This window comes from Rutilus rutilus (genome assembly GCF_951802725.1).
Source record: "Rutilus rutilus genome assembly, chromosome: 4".
In the NCBI taxonomy this organism is placed as follows: domain Eukaryota; kingdom Metazoa; phylum Chordata; class Actinopteri; order Cypriniformes; family Leuciscidae; genus Rutilus; species Rutilus rutilus.
Genome location: NC_140212.1, coordinates 571,799 through 592,812, shown reverse-complemented (window position 1 = coordinate 592,812; position 21,014 = coordinate 571,799). Strand labels below are relative to the sequence as shown.

General features: G+C 38.9%; 2 protein-coding genes across 2 annotated transcripts in view; one reads left to right on the top strand and one right to left on the bottom strand.

The window, feature by feature from the left end:
* Positions 1-21,014, bottom strand: part of syn3 (synapsin III) — a 62,112-nt gene that overhangs the window by 17,319 nt on the left and 23,779 nt on the right. The gene's annotated exons all lie outside the window — the stretch shown is intronic.
* On the top strand, positions 3,533-20,949 carry LOC311289427 (metalloproteinase inhibitor 3). Its single transcript, XM_084407447.1, has 5 exons — positions 3,533-3,742; positions 10,821-10,903; positions 13,692-13,803; positions 15,512-15,633; positions 17,699-20,949. Exons 1-5 carry the CDS (start codon positions 3,619-3,621, stop codon positions 17,894-17,896), a joined length of 639 nt encoding a protein of 212 aa, XP_084263573.1. The 5' UTR covers positions 3,533-3,618; the 3' UTR covers positions 17,897-20,949.

The following is a 21,014-nucleotide window of genomic DNA, read 5'->3' as shown; positions in this document are numbered from 1 at the left end:
GTAGAGTACAGTAGCGGTAGAGTACAGTACAGTACAGGTAGAGTACAGTAGCGGTAGAGTACAGTAGCGGTAGAGTACAGTAGCGGTAGAGTACAGTAGCGGTAGAGTACAGTAGCGGTAGAGTACAGTAGGGGTAGAGTGCAGTAGAGTACAGTAGAGGTAGAGTACAGTAGAGTACAGTAGAGGTAGAGTACAGTAGAGTACAGTAGCGGTAGAGTACAGTGGAGTACAGTAGCTGTAGAGTACATTAGAGTACAGTACAGTAGAGGTAGAGTACAGTAGAGGTAGAGTACAGTAGAGTACAGTAGCGGTAGAATACAGTGGAGTACAGTGGCTGTAGAGTACATTAGAGTACAGTAGAGTACAGTAGCGGTAGAGTACAGTAGAGTACAGTAGAGTACAGTAGCTGTAGAGTACAGTGGAGTACAGTAGCTGTAGAGTACAGTGGAGTACAGTAGCTGTAGAGTACAGTAGAGTACAGTAGCGGTAGAGTACAGTAGAGTACAGCAGCTGTAGAGTACAGTAGAGTACAGTAGCGGTAGAGTACAGTAGAGTACAGTAGCGGTAGAGTACAGTAGAGGTCAGTAGAGGTAGAGTACAGTAGAGTACAGTAGAGGTAGAGTACAGTAGAGTACAGTAGAGGTAGAATACAGTAGAGGTAGAGTACAGTAGAGGTAGAGTACAGTAGAGTACAGTAGAGTAGAGTACAGTACAGTAGAGGTAGAGTACAGTAGAGTACAGTAGAGGTAGAGTACAATAGAGGTAGAGTACAGTAGAGTACAGTAGAGGTAGAGTACAGTAGAGTACAGTAGAGGTAGAGTACAGTAGCTGTAGAGTACAGTAGAGTACAGTAGAGGTAGAGTACAGTAGAGGTAGAGTATAGTAGAGGTAGAGTACAGTACAGTACAGTAGAGGTAGAGTACAGTAGAGTACAGTAGAGGTAGAGTACAGTAGAGTACAGTAGATGTAGAGTACAGTAGAGGTAGAGTACAGTACAGTACAGTAGAGGTAGAGTACAGTACAGTACAGGTAGAGTACAGTAGAGGTAGAGTACAGTAGAGGTAGAGTACAGTAGAGGTAGAGTACAGTAGAGTACAGTAGAGGTAGAGTACAGTAGAGGTAGAGTACAGTAGAGGTAGAGTACAGTAGAGTACAGTAGAGGTAGAGTACAGTAGAGGTAGAGTACAGTAGAGTACAGTAGATGTATATTTAAACCTTTCAGCTGCTGTTATTCTGGATTAAAGAACAATAGGAGACAGGAGGAGTTCAACACTCTTATTTCTAAATCTAATCTAAAGTCATATTTGTTTATTTGTATGGTTGAATTAGATCATCGAAGGTCAGCAGCAAAGACATCAGTTAATAAAGCGAGATTAAATACATAAAGTATATTTGTGTAATTTAAATATAGTTAATTATAAAAGTTTTGTGTAAAATTCTGAGATTGCATTTTACTGTTTTATTCATTTTGAGGAATACTGAATGTTTTCGTGCAAGTGAGACGAGTAAACACACACACACACACACGCGCACACACACACACACACACACACACGCACACGCACACACACACACACACACACACACACACGCGCACACACACACACACACACACACACACACACGCACACGCACACACACACACACACACACACACATTCTCTCTCTCTCTCTCTCACGCACACACACACGCACACGCACACACACACACACACACACACACACACACACACACATTCTCTCTCTCTCTCTCTCTCTCTCTCTCTCACACACACACACACACACACACACACACACACACATTCTCTCTCTCTCTCTCTCTCTCACACACACACACACACACACACACACACACCTCAACATGAGGACAGGAGAGCTGTCAGTCAATAAATGTGTAAAAGTAACTAGCGTTACTTATTTGAAAAAGTAACTTCAATATTTTGTTGTACATTGAAAAAGTAATGCGTTACTTTACTAGTTACTTGAAAAAGTAATCTGATTACATAACTCAATGAGTTCCACACAACACTACTCCCGAACTCCTGAGCCGAAGACGTAAAGCTGCAGTCATTCCGGAGATTAATTCCTCCTCAGGTTCAGTACAGTAAAGCGTACAGTAGAGCGGCTGAGATATCTCCCGAACACACCGGGATTAAGATCAGTACGGCTCGTTTGTGAGTATTTATGGAGGATTATGGGATTCTTAGGAGCAGATCTGCAGTTTTCCATCACAGAAACTCTGAGTAACTGAATCAACACATGAAGAATGTGCAGTTCAGTCTGAGAAACCAGACCCAATCTGCCATAATCGCATTTAAATATTTGCAAAATGATGAAATAGTGAATATGAATAGCGTCTACTATTAAGTGAGTCAAATGTAATATAAACCACAAGGAAAACATGAGCGAAGTGCAGGAGAATGTGCATCACCCGCCTCATATGATCATACAAACAAAAGCTTATTAATGCTGAATAAACACCAGCATAAAAACTGGAAACAAAATGAATCAATGCATGAGAAATAATTGAATTATGGATTTGCTTTGATAACATGTTTTATGTTTGTATTGTATATTTGAATGTACTTTTACTTTATGAATGCTTTTCTTTTATATTGTTGTATTTCTCTTTTATTTTGTCTTATTTTTGTGAAGCGCTTTGAGATGAAACTTTTAAAAGGCGCTATAGAAAATAAAGTTTATTATTATTATTATTACAGTATTTAATAACTTTTGTTAATGTTAACTGTTCATAATTAGAGTTCACATTATAATTAACACCAATTAAATAGTGTTAACAAATGGAAAGTGTTTTTCAACTAAATTAATTCGATTTTTGGTTACGTATTTGTTGTAATTAATAATTTAATTATGGATTTGCTTTGATAACATGTTTTATATTTGTATTGTATATTTGAATGTACTTTTCTTTTATATTGTTGTATTTCTCTTTTATTTTTTCTTATTTTTGTGAAGCGCTTTGAGATGTAACTTTTAAAAGGCGCTATATAGAAAAAGTTTATTATTATTATTACAGTACTTAATAACTTTTGTTAATGTTAACTGTTCATAATTAGAGTTCACATTATAATTAACACCAATTAAATAGTGTTAACAAATGGAAAGTGTTTTTCAACTAAATTAATTCGATGTTTGGTTACCACATAATTCCAGTACATCCATTTGTGTGATTCCACAGTTTCATTGACTTTATTAATCATATGTTCCACACAGTGGAGTAATACAGAATGAGGAGGTGCTCTCACTGGTATTGCAGATCAACACCAGTGAGTCACTGAGGTTTCTTTGGGTGGGTTTTTGATGAAAGCCACAGTCTTGTAACATGTTATTCACGCTCTCTTTCCGTCTCGATCTGCAGGCTCATAGTGGAACGGTGTGTTTGCTGTAGGAAACCTCAAAACACGGGCGAAAAAATAACAAAAAAACCATAGAATCTTTATGAAGTCACTTCCATTACGTCATGCGCCTGTAATGTTAATGACGAGCGCTGTGATTGGTCGACGGCTGCAGCGCTCGCGCGTGACGTCACCACGCGCGCACTATATGTACCTCGCGTCTGAAGCGCGCTGACAGAAAGTGTGATTATTAATCTTCAGCATGAAGCCTTGTTTAGTGCTCGTGTCTCTCCTGCTCTCTCTCGTGTGTCTGATGAACCAGGCGTCGGACGCGTGTTCATGCGCGATGTCTCATCCACAGGACGCGTACTGCAACTCCGACATCGGTAAGAGAGTGTGTGTGTGTGTGTGTATGTGTGTGAGTGAGCAGCGAGTTATTCATAATACAGCACTGTGAGATGCATATTATGTAACAGTCAGCGCATATTTACTCAACATCAGCGCGCGCAGATGTTCTTCACCCGAGCGCGTCTGTTTCCCTATAGCGTTGTGTTATAACGCCTCATCATATGTTATAACGCCTCATCATAAGATCTAATATCGTTTAAACTCAAGTGCGTCATTGCGCGTTTACACGCAAACACGAGACGCGGAAAGTTTTTGCGGTATCCATGGCAACAAACGCGAACGCTGAGCCCAACTGGAGATGTTGTTTTTCACACTTTTCCCTCTTATTTGATAAATAAGCGATCCTAAAATATACTATTATTAGGATGTTTGGAGTTTCTGAAACGTTTAACGTGCCTTAATGGACCAATACAGTGATGTTTGAAGAGCAAACTATATACATGAGCGCGGAATATGAACGCAAACTGCTAAATTGCGCGTGTCTGATTATGCAAACTATCAACAAGCATGCGGAATATGAATGAAGCTCACTAAATATGCATATTAAGCTTTCTTTACAACGAACTTCATCTTCTGGGCTCATCTGTGCGCCTGTATCATCAGTGACTGAGATTTAGTCCATCTGAAGTGATCATGTTAAGTATGTCAGAATATCTGTGATGTTTTCGGAAGGGTTTAATGAAGATAGAGATGATGAGGTCTAACGTTAGTTAGTTCACCGCAGTAATATATCTCAATCACTGCACAAATGATAGAAACTAGCAGAAAAACATTAACCCTGAGATCAGGGCTTCTCTGATTTAAAAAAAACAAACACTTTAATGATTAAAATTATTTAAATCAGTTACACGAAAACTATAATAATATCTATATTAGCGTGACGTTATCGTTCTGTTTATTATAAGCGCTGCAGTTTTGATGTCTGTCTCTTTAAATGCTCACGCGCTTTAAAGCAGGACGGATTCTGATTGGCTGTCAGTGTTTTTATCGTTCATTCTGATTGGCTGTCAGTTGTTTTTATCAGCTGGAAAAAAACGTTCTGAAAGTGATTCCAGCAATATCGTTCCTCGGTGACTTTATCGTTATAGTTGTGGCGTTACTCTGCTATTCTCTTAGAGTTAAAGCTCGTTCACAACAATAACGAAAACTATAGTAATATCTATAACGATAATTATATTAGCCTCACAACAACGGACGATATAGTTCTGTTTATCATAAACGTGCTGCAGTTTTGTCGTCTGTCTCTTTAAATGCTCGCGCTCTTTAAAGCAGGGTGGATTCTGATTGGCTGTCAGTGTTTTTATCGTTCATCAGCAAAAATTCGCTCCGAAAGTGATTCCAGCGATATCGTTCCTCTGTCATTATAATGAAGTAAACATCACCATTCTGACAGACTTACAACGATTAATAAAACGAACGGGCCTTTAATCATCTCATAACAATAAAAATGAATCCATTTCAAGATACAAGGTAAACAGGGTAAATTTTACACTATTAAAAACTAGGTAATTGTTTAGAAATATTGGTGATTTTGCTCAGATTTGGGGTCCTGAACACATTATAATGGACTTAATGCACTTTCTGGTCAAAATACAACTTCCTCATCATCATCTTCCTTAAATACATAATCAATCCCTCTTCAGTTATCAATCACCTTTCAGATAGAATATAATCGGCTTATTTTAACAGCGTTTCATGTTGACTTTAGCGTGTCCTGCTACGTTTAACGGGTTTCAAGGTCCCGCTCGGATGAAATGGGAGCCGGACTGTCTGGTTAAGAGGCCACGTATGACTTGCATACTGATGATGTGTTTGTGGATAAACTAGATATTGAGATGTCCCATAAAATGTGACTTTGGCTTTGTGCTGGTATTCATGCTGTATGAAAGGCAAAGACTGTGGCTATTGTGAGCGTGTCTGAATCGGTGGCGGGACGCCAGGCGCACAGATTTCCTCCAGAACTACAGAATGCAAGAGGCTTTGCTTTCCACTGCCATGTGTAACATATTTCCAGAGGCATCAGATGGAGCAATGGCTTCTGGGTAACAGAGAGCTGCAGAGAATGGAACATGCGCTTTATTAAATCTATATAAGGCGAGAAACCGCGCAATCAATAATGCACCGAAATCAGTGAATGCAACGAAAAATAACATTTCTGCGATAATCAAGTAATCAAATTATGCTTTTAATAATCAACAAACTGAGTTGCATCCAAACGTTTAAATTGCGCATTAGGAAGTTTTTAAACTTTAAAAAGATTTCAAAAATAACATTTATGTAAATAATCAAGTTGTATCGAAACATTTAAACTGCACATAATGCCGTTTTTAATGATATTATCGTTTTGGAAAACCAAAACCGAATATATAATATGAACATTAAAACGGTGGCTGTAATAAAAACTTCCGATTAATTCAAATGTACAATGTAAAAACTTTTTTTTTTCTAAGCTGTAAATAAAACTAAAATTACCGGAGTGTGTTTTACAAGAAAAGATTTCATGTTTGAATCCAATGCGTTACTTGCTGTAAAAGTGAAAAATTTTCTACACCAAATTTTTGTATGTTAAATCAGTAAAAATATAATTAATATCCAATATAGTGTGTATATATTTATTATTTATAAATAATATAATTTTTGTAATACTTTATTTTTAATTTTAATTTCCACCTAACTAACAAAACTATTGCTGCTTAGTGATGTAAGATCAGGCCGTTTATCAGTCTCGTTTCCCTCGCTTCACTTCAAAGCGTCGGACGGATGGATGATTTATGACTCGCGTGTTTAAGTGCCTCGCGCTCTGTAATCAACTCACGGGAGATGAATCACAAGTGTGCAAATGTGCTCCTTAAATCATCAAATCACAGGGACAGAAGAACAGCACATGCACAAACTGTGAAAAGCATCAGCGCCAGACCCACATTCCTCATCGACACACATTAAACATGCCTTTCCCGCGCCGTTATAGCGGTGTTCTGCCAATACGGCCTCCAGAATGAGTTTAGCAGCGCCGATCTCGCATGTAGCCTCAGTTGGCTGGGCTTTTGAAGGCAATTGAAACGCTCTATTCACTCTGAAGGCCTTTCAAGCTCCAGATTAGTGTTTTGCCCTACACTTTGGCCCCTGGAGTTTAATACCCTGCCAACGGAGGTCTGGTTCCCATCTGACGTGGCGATGGGGTGAGATGCTCTGGTTAAACATCACACAAACTCATACATAAATGGAAAATCATTTACCAGTCTGGCAGATGCTTTTATGAAGGCACTTAAGTTCGCATTTTAAGGCATGACCTTGTGGCGAGATCTACCGTGTTATTTTGTTAACAAAAACTACATCGAGAAATGTTCTTGAGATATCGCATAAACACACTCAGACGTATGCACTTAACTGAGGTAGATACATTTTTTGTGCATAAACTACGATGGAAACACATTTACTGAATAAATCACTCAATGCGCAATAAAAACCTCAGCGGAGGCTGTGATTGGATAACTGGAGTAATCAGCGGACCAATGGCATCGCTGCATCTCAAATGTTGGTTTGGTGTTTGTGAAACTTTGAATGCAAACATAGCTACTGACTATTGGACAAACACAAGACTAATATGTAATTAAAACAAGCTTTTACAAGTTTTTAACAAGCCTCTATGAGTTTAAATCCCCCAATCAGAGCTTTGCTCTTAAAAGGTCACATTTTCTGCTTGGTATTTTACTTAATCTTCTGAATCTGGCAGCCATGAGCTCGTGCTCTCTCTACACGGAGAATAAAGCACTGCTGATCTGAATACATGACAGTTCGTTGACTTCAGTTAACGACTAAGTCTGAGATTAAACCTTCAGTAATGACGAACTGTAAGAAACCCAAACATGAATCTCGACTTTATTGCTTTCGATTGTGGTTGTGCTGAATAAATGTACTTGCTCTGTGTGAAAATACAAAGTCTTTTTTTTTCCTGTTGTTTTAATACAAAAACATGAACACAGTTTGGAATTTTAATCACAATTAGGAATTTCACTGTTTTAGCTTTTAAGAGTTTTACCAGTTTTCATAATGTTAATGATAATATTGCAAATCAGGAAACTAGATGAGTAAATGAGTGAAATAAAGCATGTGTTTTCTTGATTAGTGCTTAAAAAGTTAATCAAGATAACAATTTTACGCAAAAATTGTAACCTTTATGCAGCATGCCTAAAATATAGAGATGCACTGATGTCAAAAGTTTGGCCAATACCGATAATTCTTCATATTTGAAAGCCGATAACCGATATATTGGCAGATAAATCTAAATCCAAATTTGTATAACATTTTTAAGAGTCTGATTACAAGAACAAAAGTCTCACCATGACCCAAACACACAATTATAATGGTCTCATGATGTTATGCAGCCGATATGACAGACTTGCACTGACCCGCATTTTCCTTTTTTGAAGTGATTCCAATCATATTTCCAGCACTTCAAATCCATCATGTTGAACAGTGCAAGTGTCTCAGCTGGAGGAATTAATTAGGGACGCACGATATATCGCCACCATATCGATATCGGCCGATATATGTTCATTTTTAATGTTATCGTTATCGGCCCAATAAGAAAATTTGTCCGATATATTTATAAATAAATACTGTATTATTTCCTTCAGCTGAGACTCTTCAGTCCACCACTGAGAACATTATAATTGTGTGTTTGGGTCGTGGATTTTAATGGTGAGACTTTTGTTCTTGTAATCAGACTCTCAAAAATGATCTAAAAATTTGGGTTTAGATTTATCGGCAAATATATCGGTTATCGGCTTTCAAATGTAAAAAAATATCGGTATCGGCCAAAATGTTCATATCGGTGCATCACTAGAATAATCCACTATTTATCGGCTTTCATATATCGGCCACATTTTTTTTTTATCAGGCCGATAACGATAACAGTAAAAATGGCCGATACCGATATGGTGGCCGATATATCGTGCATCACTACTAAAACAGTGTTCATTGAGTAAAATGTAGTCTTTTAGTCAAATAAAAACAGGATTGGTTGACTAAAGGATCACTAGTTTTGTCATACGGATCACGAGAGTTTCCCAGCACAGAATTAGATTTCTGCACGCTAACCCAGTTACCTCTCTGAGCGGACGGCCACCTACTTTCCCAAATGTAAGTCAGATTTGTGTGCGGCTCATGAATATGCATAACTCACAGCGGGCGCCGGCTCTGGGCTTTCATGTATGATTCAGAGGCTTATGGAGGGGCTCTTAAATATAGCCGTGAGGATGGAGCCCGTGGGCCAGGCCGAGGGCTGGACAGGTGGACTTCACAGGAATTGGGTTACATAAACATTCGAGTCACGAGAGAGTTCCAGAAAACCGGCACAGCGGCTCACAGCCAATCAGAGCGCGGCTCTAGACCTCACACTGGAGTTCAACGGCGTGACCTCTGAACTCTGACGAGAGGTCAAACCTTTTCAAATCAAGTCACCGTAATTTATATAGCGCTTGTTACAATAGTGTTTCAAAGCAGCTTTACAGAGATAACAGGACAATAATGCAACAAAGTTTGTGTCCAGAAGAAAATAGCGTCACAGTCCAGCTTGAGGAAGTTCAGTGATGGATCATTTGTGTTGTAAAAAAGTTAGTAATTTAGTTCATTTATATATATAGCCGTGATGTCATCGTCCAGCTCAGTTCAGTTCTCATATAATGCTGTCATCAGATCAATAATATTAAATTTAAATATCCCCAACTAAGCAAGCCAACAGCCAGCGGCGACCAAGGAGACGTAACGCTTCGGTCCCGTTACATAATACATTAATTTCTTACAGTATTTAACATATTTAACATTAGTCAATAAAAAAGTTCATATTAGCTCAGGTCCAGTAATGATATCTATAGGTACAACTTAATTTATTATATTGAAATTTAAAACCCAGATAACGTTGATCGAACGTTCTATTAATGTTACTGGAAGAACATTTGTTCATAACTTTGCAATCTCAATCTCAGTTTATTTATAAAGCACAATTAAAAAAACAACCACAGTTGACCAATGTGCTAATGTTCTGAAACCAAAAATGATGAATAAAACTAAAACTAAACAACCACAGACAAGTTATAGGCTACAGTAACAGAACAGAGATACGTTTTTAATTTTAATTTAAATATGTAATGTTGGTGCAGTTCTAATATGAATCGGTGAAGCGTTCCAGGGTTTCGGTGTGGTTATGGAAAAAGCTCGGTCACCCCTAGACTTTAACTTTGCCAGAGCGTTCCCTGTTCGCTGATGATGACGGGAGGAATGAACCTTTCCTCTGGTTTTTTTTTTTCACTGGTCGGAGGAATGTGAGCCTCAAAGAATTCTGGGAAGGAAATTCCAGCAGTGGAAGATAACAAGCATTCCAGCGCCAGTCTCTGTCAGACCTGGACATTGACCGCTGTAAACGAGGCGTCACACGAGTGTGTCATGCGTGACGGGCGACGGGACACACACACACGCGTGTCAGGTTACAGACGGGGAGACTCGAGTGTGTTTGCAGGGGATTATGGGAAGAGGACGCTCGTATTGACATGGCCTCGTTCTGCGGTCTCTGAGGAAGCAGTCTAGTTCCACACACACACACACACACACACACACACACACACAGACAGACAGACAGACAGACACTCACGCGCAGACACACACTCTCTCACACACACACACACACACACACAGACGGACGGACAGACACTCACGTGCACACACTCTATCTGACACACACACACACACTTTCTGAACAGGAAATCTGTGACACACACATTTACAGTGGGAATATCTGAGGAAAAACCAGCTGTCATATATATATATGCTTGTGTGTGTCTGTGATATAGACTAAAAAAGCATAAACAATTTTAAAAGAGCTTAAATGACCAACAAAAGCTTAAACTAGACTAAAAGAGCATAAATTAGTTGAGTGGAATAAATAATAAATGAGTTGTTTTTTAAGCCACACATTTCTCATGCATTTCTGTCTCCCCCCCCCCCCCCCCACCTGTCTCAATGCATTCTGGGATCCTGATCTGTGTGTCTGTTTTGCAGTGATCAGGGCAAAAGTGGTGGGCAAGAAGCTCATGGATGACCGTCCGTTCGGGACCCTGCGCTACACCGTCAAACAGATGAAGGTGAGCTGGTGTGAAAACCTGCTTTAAAGGGTTAATCACACAAAGAATGTAATTCTGTCATTAATTACTCTCACCCTCATGTCGTTCCTTGTGCCGCTGCTTATATTGATCACACAGTAAAACTGGCCCAAACCAGTCGTCTGAAACCAGCACTGACTCTTGAGTGACAGGAGGATTATAGGAGGACGAGACACTCATTTATACGACACTTTATTCAACAGGAGGAACAGCTCGTCATACGTCATTGCGCTATTTCTACGTCATTGCGCTATTTCTACGTCATTACGCTATTTCTACGTCATTGCGCTATTTCTACGTCATTACGCTATTTCTACATCATTGCCCTATTTCTACGTCATTACGCTATTTCTACGTCATTACGCTATTTCTACGTCATTACGCTATTTCTACGTCATTACGCTATTTCTACGTCATTGCGCTTTTTCTACGTCATTGCGCTATTTCTACGTCATTACGCTATTTCTACGTCATTGCGCTATTTCTACGTCATTACGCTATTTCTACATCATTGCCCTATTTCTACGTCATTACGCTATTTCTACGTCATTACGCTATTTCTACGTCATTACGCTATTTCTACGTCATTACGCTATTTCTACGTCATTGCGCTATTTCTACGTCATTGCGCTTTTTCTACGTCATTGCGCTATTTCTACGTCATTACGCTATTTCTACGTCATTGCGCTATTTCTACGTCATTACGCTATTTCTACATCATTGCCCTATTTCTACGTCATTACGCTATTTCTACGTCATTACGCTATTTCTACATCATTGCCCTATTTCTACATCATTGCCCTATTTCTACGTCATTACGCTATTTCTACGTCATTACGCTATTTCTACATCATTACGCTATTTCTACGTCATTGCGCTATTTCTACGTCATTACGCTATTTCTACATCATTGCCCTATTTCTACGTCATTACGCTATTTCTACATCATTGCCCTATTTCTACGTCATTACGCTATTTCTACGTCATTACGCTATTTCTACGTCATTACGCTATTTCAACCTCATCGCACATGTTCTCCCAAAATTCCACTGGGATCGGCTCAATCGGATCGATTAAGGTGTTTTACATGAAGGCGCTTCAGTCCGATCGAGCCGTCAGTCTCATTACTGATGGATTATTTGGTTGCATGTAAACCTCTGACAGCAATTTAATGAGCACTTTGAAGGCCCAGAAAGAGAGGAAAGACGTCGTTAAAATGGTCCATGTGACTACAGTGGTTCAACCTTGATTTTATGAAGCGAAGAGAATACTTTTTGTGCGCCAAAAAAACCCCAAATATCGACTTTATTCAGTCATTTATTGTACGACTGAATAAAGTAAAAAATATCTTATATCTTATATATCTTTAATATCTTAATTTGTGTTGTGAAGATGAGCGAAGGTCTTACGGGTAATTCATGACAGAATCTTCATTTGTGGGGTGACCTAGCCGTTCAACACCAGACGACGAGCTGATAAATCACATGCTCTCGAATCACACGGTTTCTGTGAAGGTTGAATCTCCGGCTCTAGACTAAACACAGGCCAAAGACAAAACATCCCAGATGTGTTTATTCCCAGACTCCCTGTTCCTGTATGTCACACAGGACCAAATCAAAACAAGCGCTCGGTTATGCAGTAAATCGAACCGTAACCCTTAACACACTGTCTTATCATATCATATATCATGACAGAAGCTCTTCTACTGTCTACTCCAGGTTTTTACACACACTTTTACTTTAAAAAAACACACATACTATACTATTTATTTATTTAATACACAAAGCAAACATTCAAGCATATATTTTGCATATTTACTATTTTATATTATATACTTTACTGTAATTATATATTTATCTCTCTAAAGTATGTAGAATTGTATATATTGCGCTACTGTTGAATGCCTGAATGCATTTCAATGTACAAATTGTCTTTGCTATTTGTATATATGACAAAGAAATGACCTTGAACTAGCCAGCCCTAGACATTACTACACACTTACATATTACAACATTACACTTTTAGACTAGTTAAAGCTTTTGTTCGTCGTTTAAGCTCTTTTAAACTAGACTGCTTTTTAAGTCTACTTTAAACACTAACTAGTTTACATTTTTAGACTAATTTATGCTCTTTTAGGCTCGCTTATGTTCTTTTCAGACTAGTTTAATCACTTTTAAGAGTAGTTTATGCTCTTTTTAGACTAGTGAAAGCTTTTGTTAGTCATTTAAGCTCTTTTAAACTAGTTTTAAACTAGACTGCATTTTTAAGTCTAGTTTAAACACTGACTAGTTTAAGTTTTTAGACTAATTTATGCTCTTTTAGGCTCGTTTATGTTCTTTTCAGACTAGTTTAATCACTTTTAAGAGTAGTTTATGCTCTTTTTAGACTAGTGAAAGCTTTTGTTAGTCATTTAAGCTCTTTTAAACTAGTTTTAAACTAGACTGCTTTTTTAAGTCTATTTTTAAACTGCTTTTTTAAGTCTAGTTTAAACACTGACTAGTTTAAGTTTTTAGACTAATTTATGCTCTTTTAGGCTCGTTTATGCTCTTTTTAGACTAGTGAAAGCTTTTATTACTCATCTAAGCTCTTTTAAAATAGTTTAAGCTTTTTTTTAGTCTATATCACACACACACACACACAGACAAATAGATAGATATAGACAGCAGGTTTTTTCTTCAGATATTCCCACTGTAAATGTGAGAATATCTGACTTTTTTATCACTTAAAGCGGCTCTGATGTGTGTGTGTTGATTGTGTTCATCTGTTGTAGATGTACAAGGGCTTCGACAAGATCCAGCATGTGCAGTACATCTACACACACAACACCGAGAGCATGTGCGGAGTCAAGTTTGACATCAACAAATACCAGTACCTGATCACAGGTGAGATGTCGCCATCATCATCATCAGTTTTGTTTTCCTGATAATTCTGCCTGTGTTAATGATGCCAACTGCATATATTTTGGCACAGGTGTGTATTTATATTGGAATTTTACTATTTCCCCCCCATTTGCTTAAAAAAATCTATTTTGCACCAGTAACACAAAATAGTTCCTCTCAGGACCTTCAGGACAAGAATATCCCCATTGAAACCCATTAAAACTGCAATTTTAAATCTCATGGCCATTTAACTATAAAATGATGCAATCTCTGCTAACAGGCTTTCGTTCTCTTGGCAACGCTTCAGAATTTACCATTTTTTTTAACATTTAAACCAGATGTGGCATTTCCTCAGGTTTGGCCTATAAAGCAAACACTCGCTTTATTCCTGTTTCTGCTTCTGTATATTATAGAGCCGACTGGACAAATTAATTGTGTGTGTGTGTGTGTGTGTGTGGATGTCAGAGTGTGGTTTGCATGTGTGTATGTGGTCCTGCACTCAAACACACTCTCACTGAAAGCTCACTTTTTGAGATATCAACCTCAAATTTGAAACACTCGTTTAGATTTACGGCTTTGATTTTGAGTTCAATGTGTTTCATAAAATATACATTTTATATAAAATAATGTTCATAAATCATTTTCATAAACTTAAACCTATATAACGTTTGTGTTTAACTTTTTTAACTTTTTTTTTTGTTCCTTCATCAATAATCAGCCACGGGTCTTCTTTAGAGTGAGGCCAAACTCTGTCCCAACGGCTGGGCTGCACATTTTTATGACCGTTTTTGTCCACTATGGACCGTGTGTAACTTTTTTAAATTGATGCACGAGAGTTAAATGTGTCTTTTGATATGCTTTTATATTTATCAGTCAATGCCAATACTCTCGTGGCATACATCTTGTGTGTTTATGATCAGCTGAGGCTCTTGATAGTGTCTCTCTTTAGCGTTACTGAGATCATCTACAGAGCGAACCATCATGTGACGCGCAGCTGTTCTGATAATAAGACACAAACAGTCAAATATAACCGGCTAACTGCTTAATCTAACCCGAGAGAGAGAGAGAGAGAGGATATTCCTGAAGAACACTGACGTGTAGACCGCCTCTTCTCTGCTCTCAAGTCTCTTATAAAAGACAAGAATACACTGATTCTTTACTTCGGTTGGTTTTACTCATTAATATTTGAGTCTGACACTGTTTAGCTACTCCTGGTTTATGGTTACTCTTAGTTACGTTGCTCTTATTTTTTGTTTTATTTGTTGTCATGCATGCTAAATCTTCTTTTAATCTTGTTCTGTAAAGCACTTTGGTCAGCCTATCATATCTAAAAATTCTTGAATCAAGAAGCATTTACTAGATAAGTCAAATTCCATAAGAAATAATGTCTTGTTTCCTGATAAAAAAAAAGATACAATTAAGTGAGTTTTTGCTTAAAACAAGCAAAATGATCTGCCAATGGGGTGAGAAAAATAATCTTGTTTTCCTCAATAATTTTGCTTGCTTTAGGCAAAAACTCACTTAATTTTGTTTTATTTTATCAGAAAACAAGAGAGAATTTCTGATGTCATTTTGCTTCTAGTAAATGTTTCTTGCTTTAAGAATTTTTGATATTTGGACTGGACACTATACAGCTGTATTAAACGTGCTATAACTGAAGCTGAACTGTGTCTGAGATTGCCCTCTCCGGTGTGTGTGTGTGTGTGTGCAGGTCGTGTTCACGATGGCAAGGTCTACACCGGCCTGTGTAACTTCAACGAGCGATGGGAACGCTTGTCTCTGGCCCAGAAGAAGGGCATCAACCACCGCTATCAGCTGGGCTGTAACTGCAGGGTGAGTTCAACAGCAACACGCTTAAAGACGTCTAATAGACATCAATATCAGACTCTTTAAACCAGATCTGATCCAGTGCTTTGATCCAACACAAGTTTGACTCGTGCTCTTTTGTGTAAAGGTGAAGACCCACTCTATGCATGTGTTGTAGATTCCCCTCTCTGTTAAACATATTCTATTGGACTGTCCTGGGTTTAATACTCTTTTATGAAGTTATTTCACTTGAGGACTTATTTAGTAAGATTATGCCTGAAAAGGTTGTGGATTTTTTTATCATATGATCATTTGAAAAAAATGGGATAATATGACACTTGTTGTGTTTATTTGCTTGGTTTTATTGTATTTATATGATATTTGTATTTTTGTAATTACATTTTTGCCATGAAAATAAATAGCCTTAGATTCTGACATGGCATTAAATAAAACTATCCATTTATCCAGCAACATTTGGGCTGTTGTGAAAATGTAATAGACGTCTAACCATCGGCCAAGAATAAACTAGTCATCAATTAGATAAAGAAATTAATTACGTGAAGAAATGAAACCAAACAGCTTGTAATCACTGTTGACTTTCACATGATGGAATATCGTACATCTCGCAAGTTATTTTGGCTAGAAGTGTGTTACTCACAGCCGGGTCTATATCGGGTCTATAGTTAACCTAGACGGAGAAATGACGGCTATTGCATGCTGGGTAATGTCATCCATCACATGACCTACTGTCTCCATGAGCTGCTGCCTTCCCGTGATCCACACAGGATCCAGATGTTTGGCACCAGGATTAAACCGCTGGTTCAGAAGCCAAACTCAAACCGGTTTGGACTCAGATCTGAGACCCAGAACCACAGATCATCACTGGATATAGCTAACACGTGTGACGGCACGAGTTAAAGCACAACCATGTGGTATCATGACGATAACGAACACAGAATTCCTAAAAAACACTTTTTGATTCTTCAAATTTAACTAGAACTCACAGAAATGGCATGAAAACGGACAACGCAGAATTTAGGAAAATGAAATGGCCCTAAAAATTTGATTTTTTTTTCATTTTCTAATGAACTGTTGTTTCATGATTTCAAATAATTAGACATTTGGGGATTATATTTGGGGAATTTGGGGAAAATAAATCTAGTTTCACACACGCAGACACACAGTTCTCTTAGGAATCGCTTCAGTCTTCCTTCAATAACACCGACAGTTAAAGAAAATTCATGCATATTTGGTCACGAATAACAAGTGTGTCTCCATAAAGACTTCATGACGGCAGACGCTCTCGGGGGTTAAAGAGGATTCGCTTCTGAATGACCTGCATTCATTAAACACCTGGAAACTGTTATTTACCAGCTCTTTCAATCCGCCTAGTTTCACTCACACACACTTCAAAAGCAAACACGAGCACTGAAATGAAGGCAGGAGCTAATGGGTTTTTAAAAGACTAATGAAATGAATAACGCATGGTTGGGCAGAGCAAAGTCTAACATCCTAATCCATAAAATAACTTTAGTTCAAATAATACAGATTTTGACAAACACAAAACGTTTTCTCTGCTTGAATGTTGATTATTCTCCTCATAATCTCCATTGTTGCGGCTCCTCTCTTCCCAGTCTGTCAGTAACGCTCTGTTTACTTCCTGTCTCTATGAAGCCCCTCCTTCTGAAAAGCACACTGTGCTCTGATTGGTCGGCTGGAGCAGTGTATTGTGATTGGTCGAGCGCTTCGAGCGTGTTTGGGAAATGCCCCGCCCCTTACCATAACCGCCAGTTTCAACCATAGACTGTATATAATATGTGTGTAGTGTGTGTGACGTCACCCGTAGTGTTTCTGAAGAGCGTTTTTGATGCCCAAAGTGGGCGGAGCCGGCCGTCGCCATCTTGGCAGCGTCACTAGACGAATTTCGTTAATTTCGTTTACAACAGAAATGAGCCATCACTGAACTTCCTTAAGCTGGACTGTGACGCTATTTTCTTCAAGACACAAACTTTGTTGCAGTATTGTCCTGTTATCTCTCTGTGCTGTTTAAATAAGGAGACTTGACTTGACACACACTTTCCTCTGTTTGCAGATTAAGCCGTGCCACTTTCTGCCCTGTTTCGTGACCTCGAAACACGAGTGCCTGTGGACCGACATGCTGTCCCACTTCGGATACCCCGGGTATCAGTCCCGACACTACGCCTGTATTCAGCAGAAAGAGGGTTACTGCAGCTGGTACCGAGGGATGACCACACGCGACAAAGTGACCATCAACACCACCGACCCCTGAACCCTGACCCCTGAGCCCCGACCCCGTCCTGACACCCGAAAACTAACTGCCCCACATCAGATCACGTGTGTTCAGCAACGGGTCACGTCACTTAGATGAAACGTGAGGCCTGGCGATTACCCAGCTAACTAAAACATGTTCGAAGAACGTTTCGCTAACGGTAACGCTTAAAAAAAGCGTTAAAATTGTATCATTCTTCAAACATTATGGAATGTTCCTATTGAACGTTCTGAAACAAGCAGAAACATTTAAAAAACGTTACGTTAATAAAAAAAAAAAAAGTTTGAATATAAAATATTTTTGTGCTAAAGATTTGAGAACATTATTAAAGAGCAATAACTCTGAACGAACGTTCTATTAATGTCACTGGAACAACGTTTGTTTATAACGTTTCGCTTACGTTCCCATTAAGTTATGAGAACGATAATGTTCCATGAACGTCCAGTTTTTTAAACGTTAAGGGAACATTAACATTGTATCATTCTTCAAACATGAACGTTCTGAAACAAGTTGCAACATTTAAAAAACGTTACATTTAAAACAAACGCCCAACTGAAATGTTTAATAAAAAAGATACTCCGTGATCGATGTACAGTCAAACCAGGATCAGGACACTATAGTTCATTAATGTCAGAGAGGAGAGCAGAATCAAGTAAACTGAGACATATTATACCCCAATATTCTTCACACAGAGACTACCAGTGACATTTAGGACCGCAACTGATTGGGACACTTTGAGCTGATCATGTTTTGCTGAAGTGTGTTTTCTTTAATTGCTAATGCTCTTTTTACACACAGACTGAACACAATGAAGCATTGCTTGGTGATTGGTTGAGCTAAACTGGTATTATCTAATTTAACAGCTGACAGATATTCAACATAATTCATGTGTGAGACAGTCTAACAGAAGGACGGACAAAACCAGTCAAATATCAACTGAGTTCTGCTCATATTTTAGTACCATTGATAGCGAATAAACTGTGATAATGTGAGAAATGTTGAAGATGTCTGAATACATTTTGGTTTGACTGTGTAAAGAGCGTTTTTGAGCTAAAGTTTCGAGAACATTATTAAAGACCAGATAACTTTGAATGAACGTTCTATTAATGTTGTAACGTTAACGTTGAGAGAACGTTAGCTGTTAGCTGGGTAACCCCAAACGAAAGGAACTGATCCTCATTAACACGACCCACTGAGATATGAAGTAATTTATGAATGCAATAATACCGCTCTTTTATAGTGCTGTATTGCTTTTAAACATGATTTAAATGATATAAATTGTATATGTACGCAGATAAATGTCATGTGCCAGATTTATACTGTTCAGTATATATTTATGATGCTCACTCTGGATTGTGCTGAAACGTTGGGTTTCGGTTATTTAGGTTTGATGCATAAGCGCAGCTCGTTCCAGCACAAACACAGAGCGACCCGTGCGTTTGACTCTTTCCTTCTTGCTGTTTATGATATAAGCTATGAAATTGTGACTAGTATTTTTTTATTATTTTAAAACAAAGATTATAATCAGTAGATAAATCATCTTCATATCAATGTCTTTTCTACATCTAGACCGCGCTGATGAGAGAAATCTAATGCTTCATCAATACATTTTCTAAATGGAGAAAAGTGAACATTCGTCCTGATTCTGAGGGTACCGAATATGAATCAAACACAATAATCGTGCATCGATCTTGAAGTAAATCAGATCAGAACTGCTAGAATAATCATTTTTTACCACTAAACTCATGTTAATTTCATCAGAATTTCTGCTCCATTCCTCAGTTGGAGGCTGAGATCAGACAGAAAAACATCTGAACGCTAGTCAACTGCCGGTTTAAGCGCCTGAACGCTAGTCAACTGCCGGTTTAAGCGCCTGAACGCTAGTCAACTGCCGGTTTAAGCGCCTGAACGCTAGTCAACTTCCGGTTTAAGCGCCTGAACGCTAGTCAACTGCCGGTTTAAGCGCCTGAACGCTAGTCAACTTCCGGTTTAAGCGCCTGAACGCTAGTCAACTTCCGGTTTAAGCGCCTGAACGCTAGTCAACTTCCGGTTTAAGCGCCTGAACGCTAGTCAACTTCCGGTTTAAGCGCCTGAACGCTAGTCAACTTCCGGTTTAAGCGCCTGAACGCTAGTCAACTTCCGGTTTAAGCGCCTGAACGCTAGTCAACTGCCGGTTTAAGCGCCTGAACGCTAGTCAACTTCCGGTTTAAGCGCCTGAACGCTAGTCAACTGGCTAGTCAACTGCCGGTTTAAGCGTCTGAACACTAGTCAACTGCCGGTTTAAGCGTCTGAACGCTAGTCAACTGCCGGTTTAAGCGCCTGAACGCTAGTCAGCTGCCGGTTTAAGCGCCTGAACGCTAGTCAACTGGCTAGTCAACTGCCGGTTTAAGCGCCTGAACGCTAGTCAACTGCCGGTTTAAGCGCCTGAACGCTAGTCAACTGCCGGTTTAAGCGCCTGAACGCTAGTCAACTGCCGGTTTAAGCGCCTGAACGCTAGTCAGCTGCCGGTTTAAGCGCCTGAACGCTAGTCAACTGCCGGTTTAAGCGCCTGAACGCTAGTCAACTGCCGGTTTAAGCACCTGAATGCTAGTCAACTGCCGGTTTAAGCGCCTGAACGCTAGTCAACTGCCGGTTTAAGCACCTGAATGCTAGTCAACTGTCGGTTTAAGCGTCTGAACGCTAGTCAACTGCCGGTTTAAGCGCCTGAACGCTAGTCAACTGCCGGTTGAAGAGTCTGAACGCTAGTCAGCTGCCGGTTGAAGAGTCTGAACACTAGTTAACTAGAATAAGAGCGTTCTGTCTCAGCCTCCAACTCAAGTTTTTATAACAATATTTTGCCTAGGTAACACAAACTTTCTGCTCAGATCAGACCTGTTTTACTCTCATTGAAGAATCTGAAAGCTTGTGTAAAGTGTGTGTGTGTGTGTGTGTGTGTGTGTGTGTGTAAGAGAAGAGAGAGAGAGTACCATTTTTCAATTAGCAGCTTTTCGAAGAATGTTTCGGTTTTTAATTTCTCTGTTTTATATTTTTATAATAAAGATTGTGAAAATGGCTCTGTGGCTCTATCTCGTCATTACTGTTCTCGGAGGACTAGTTAAAGTAGTTAAAGCAGTGACTC

Coding starts and splice junctions, on each gene's coding strand:
- LOC311289427 (XM_084407447.1), top strand. CDS start 3,619: ATGAAGCCTTGTTTAGTGCTCGTGTCTCTCCTGCTCTCTCTCGTGTGT. Junction 3,743..10,820: donor GTACTGCAACTCCGACATCG/GTAAGAGAGTGT, acceptor TCTGTTTTGCAG/TGATCAGGGCAAAAGTGGTG. Junction 10,904..13,691: donor ACACCGTCAAACAGATGAAG/GTGAGCTGGTGT, acceptor CATCTGTTGTAG/ATGTACAAGGGCTTCGACAA.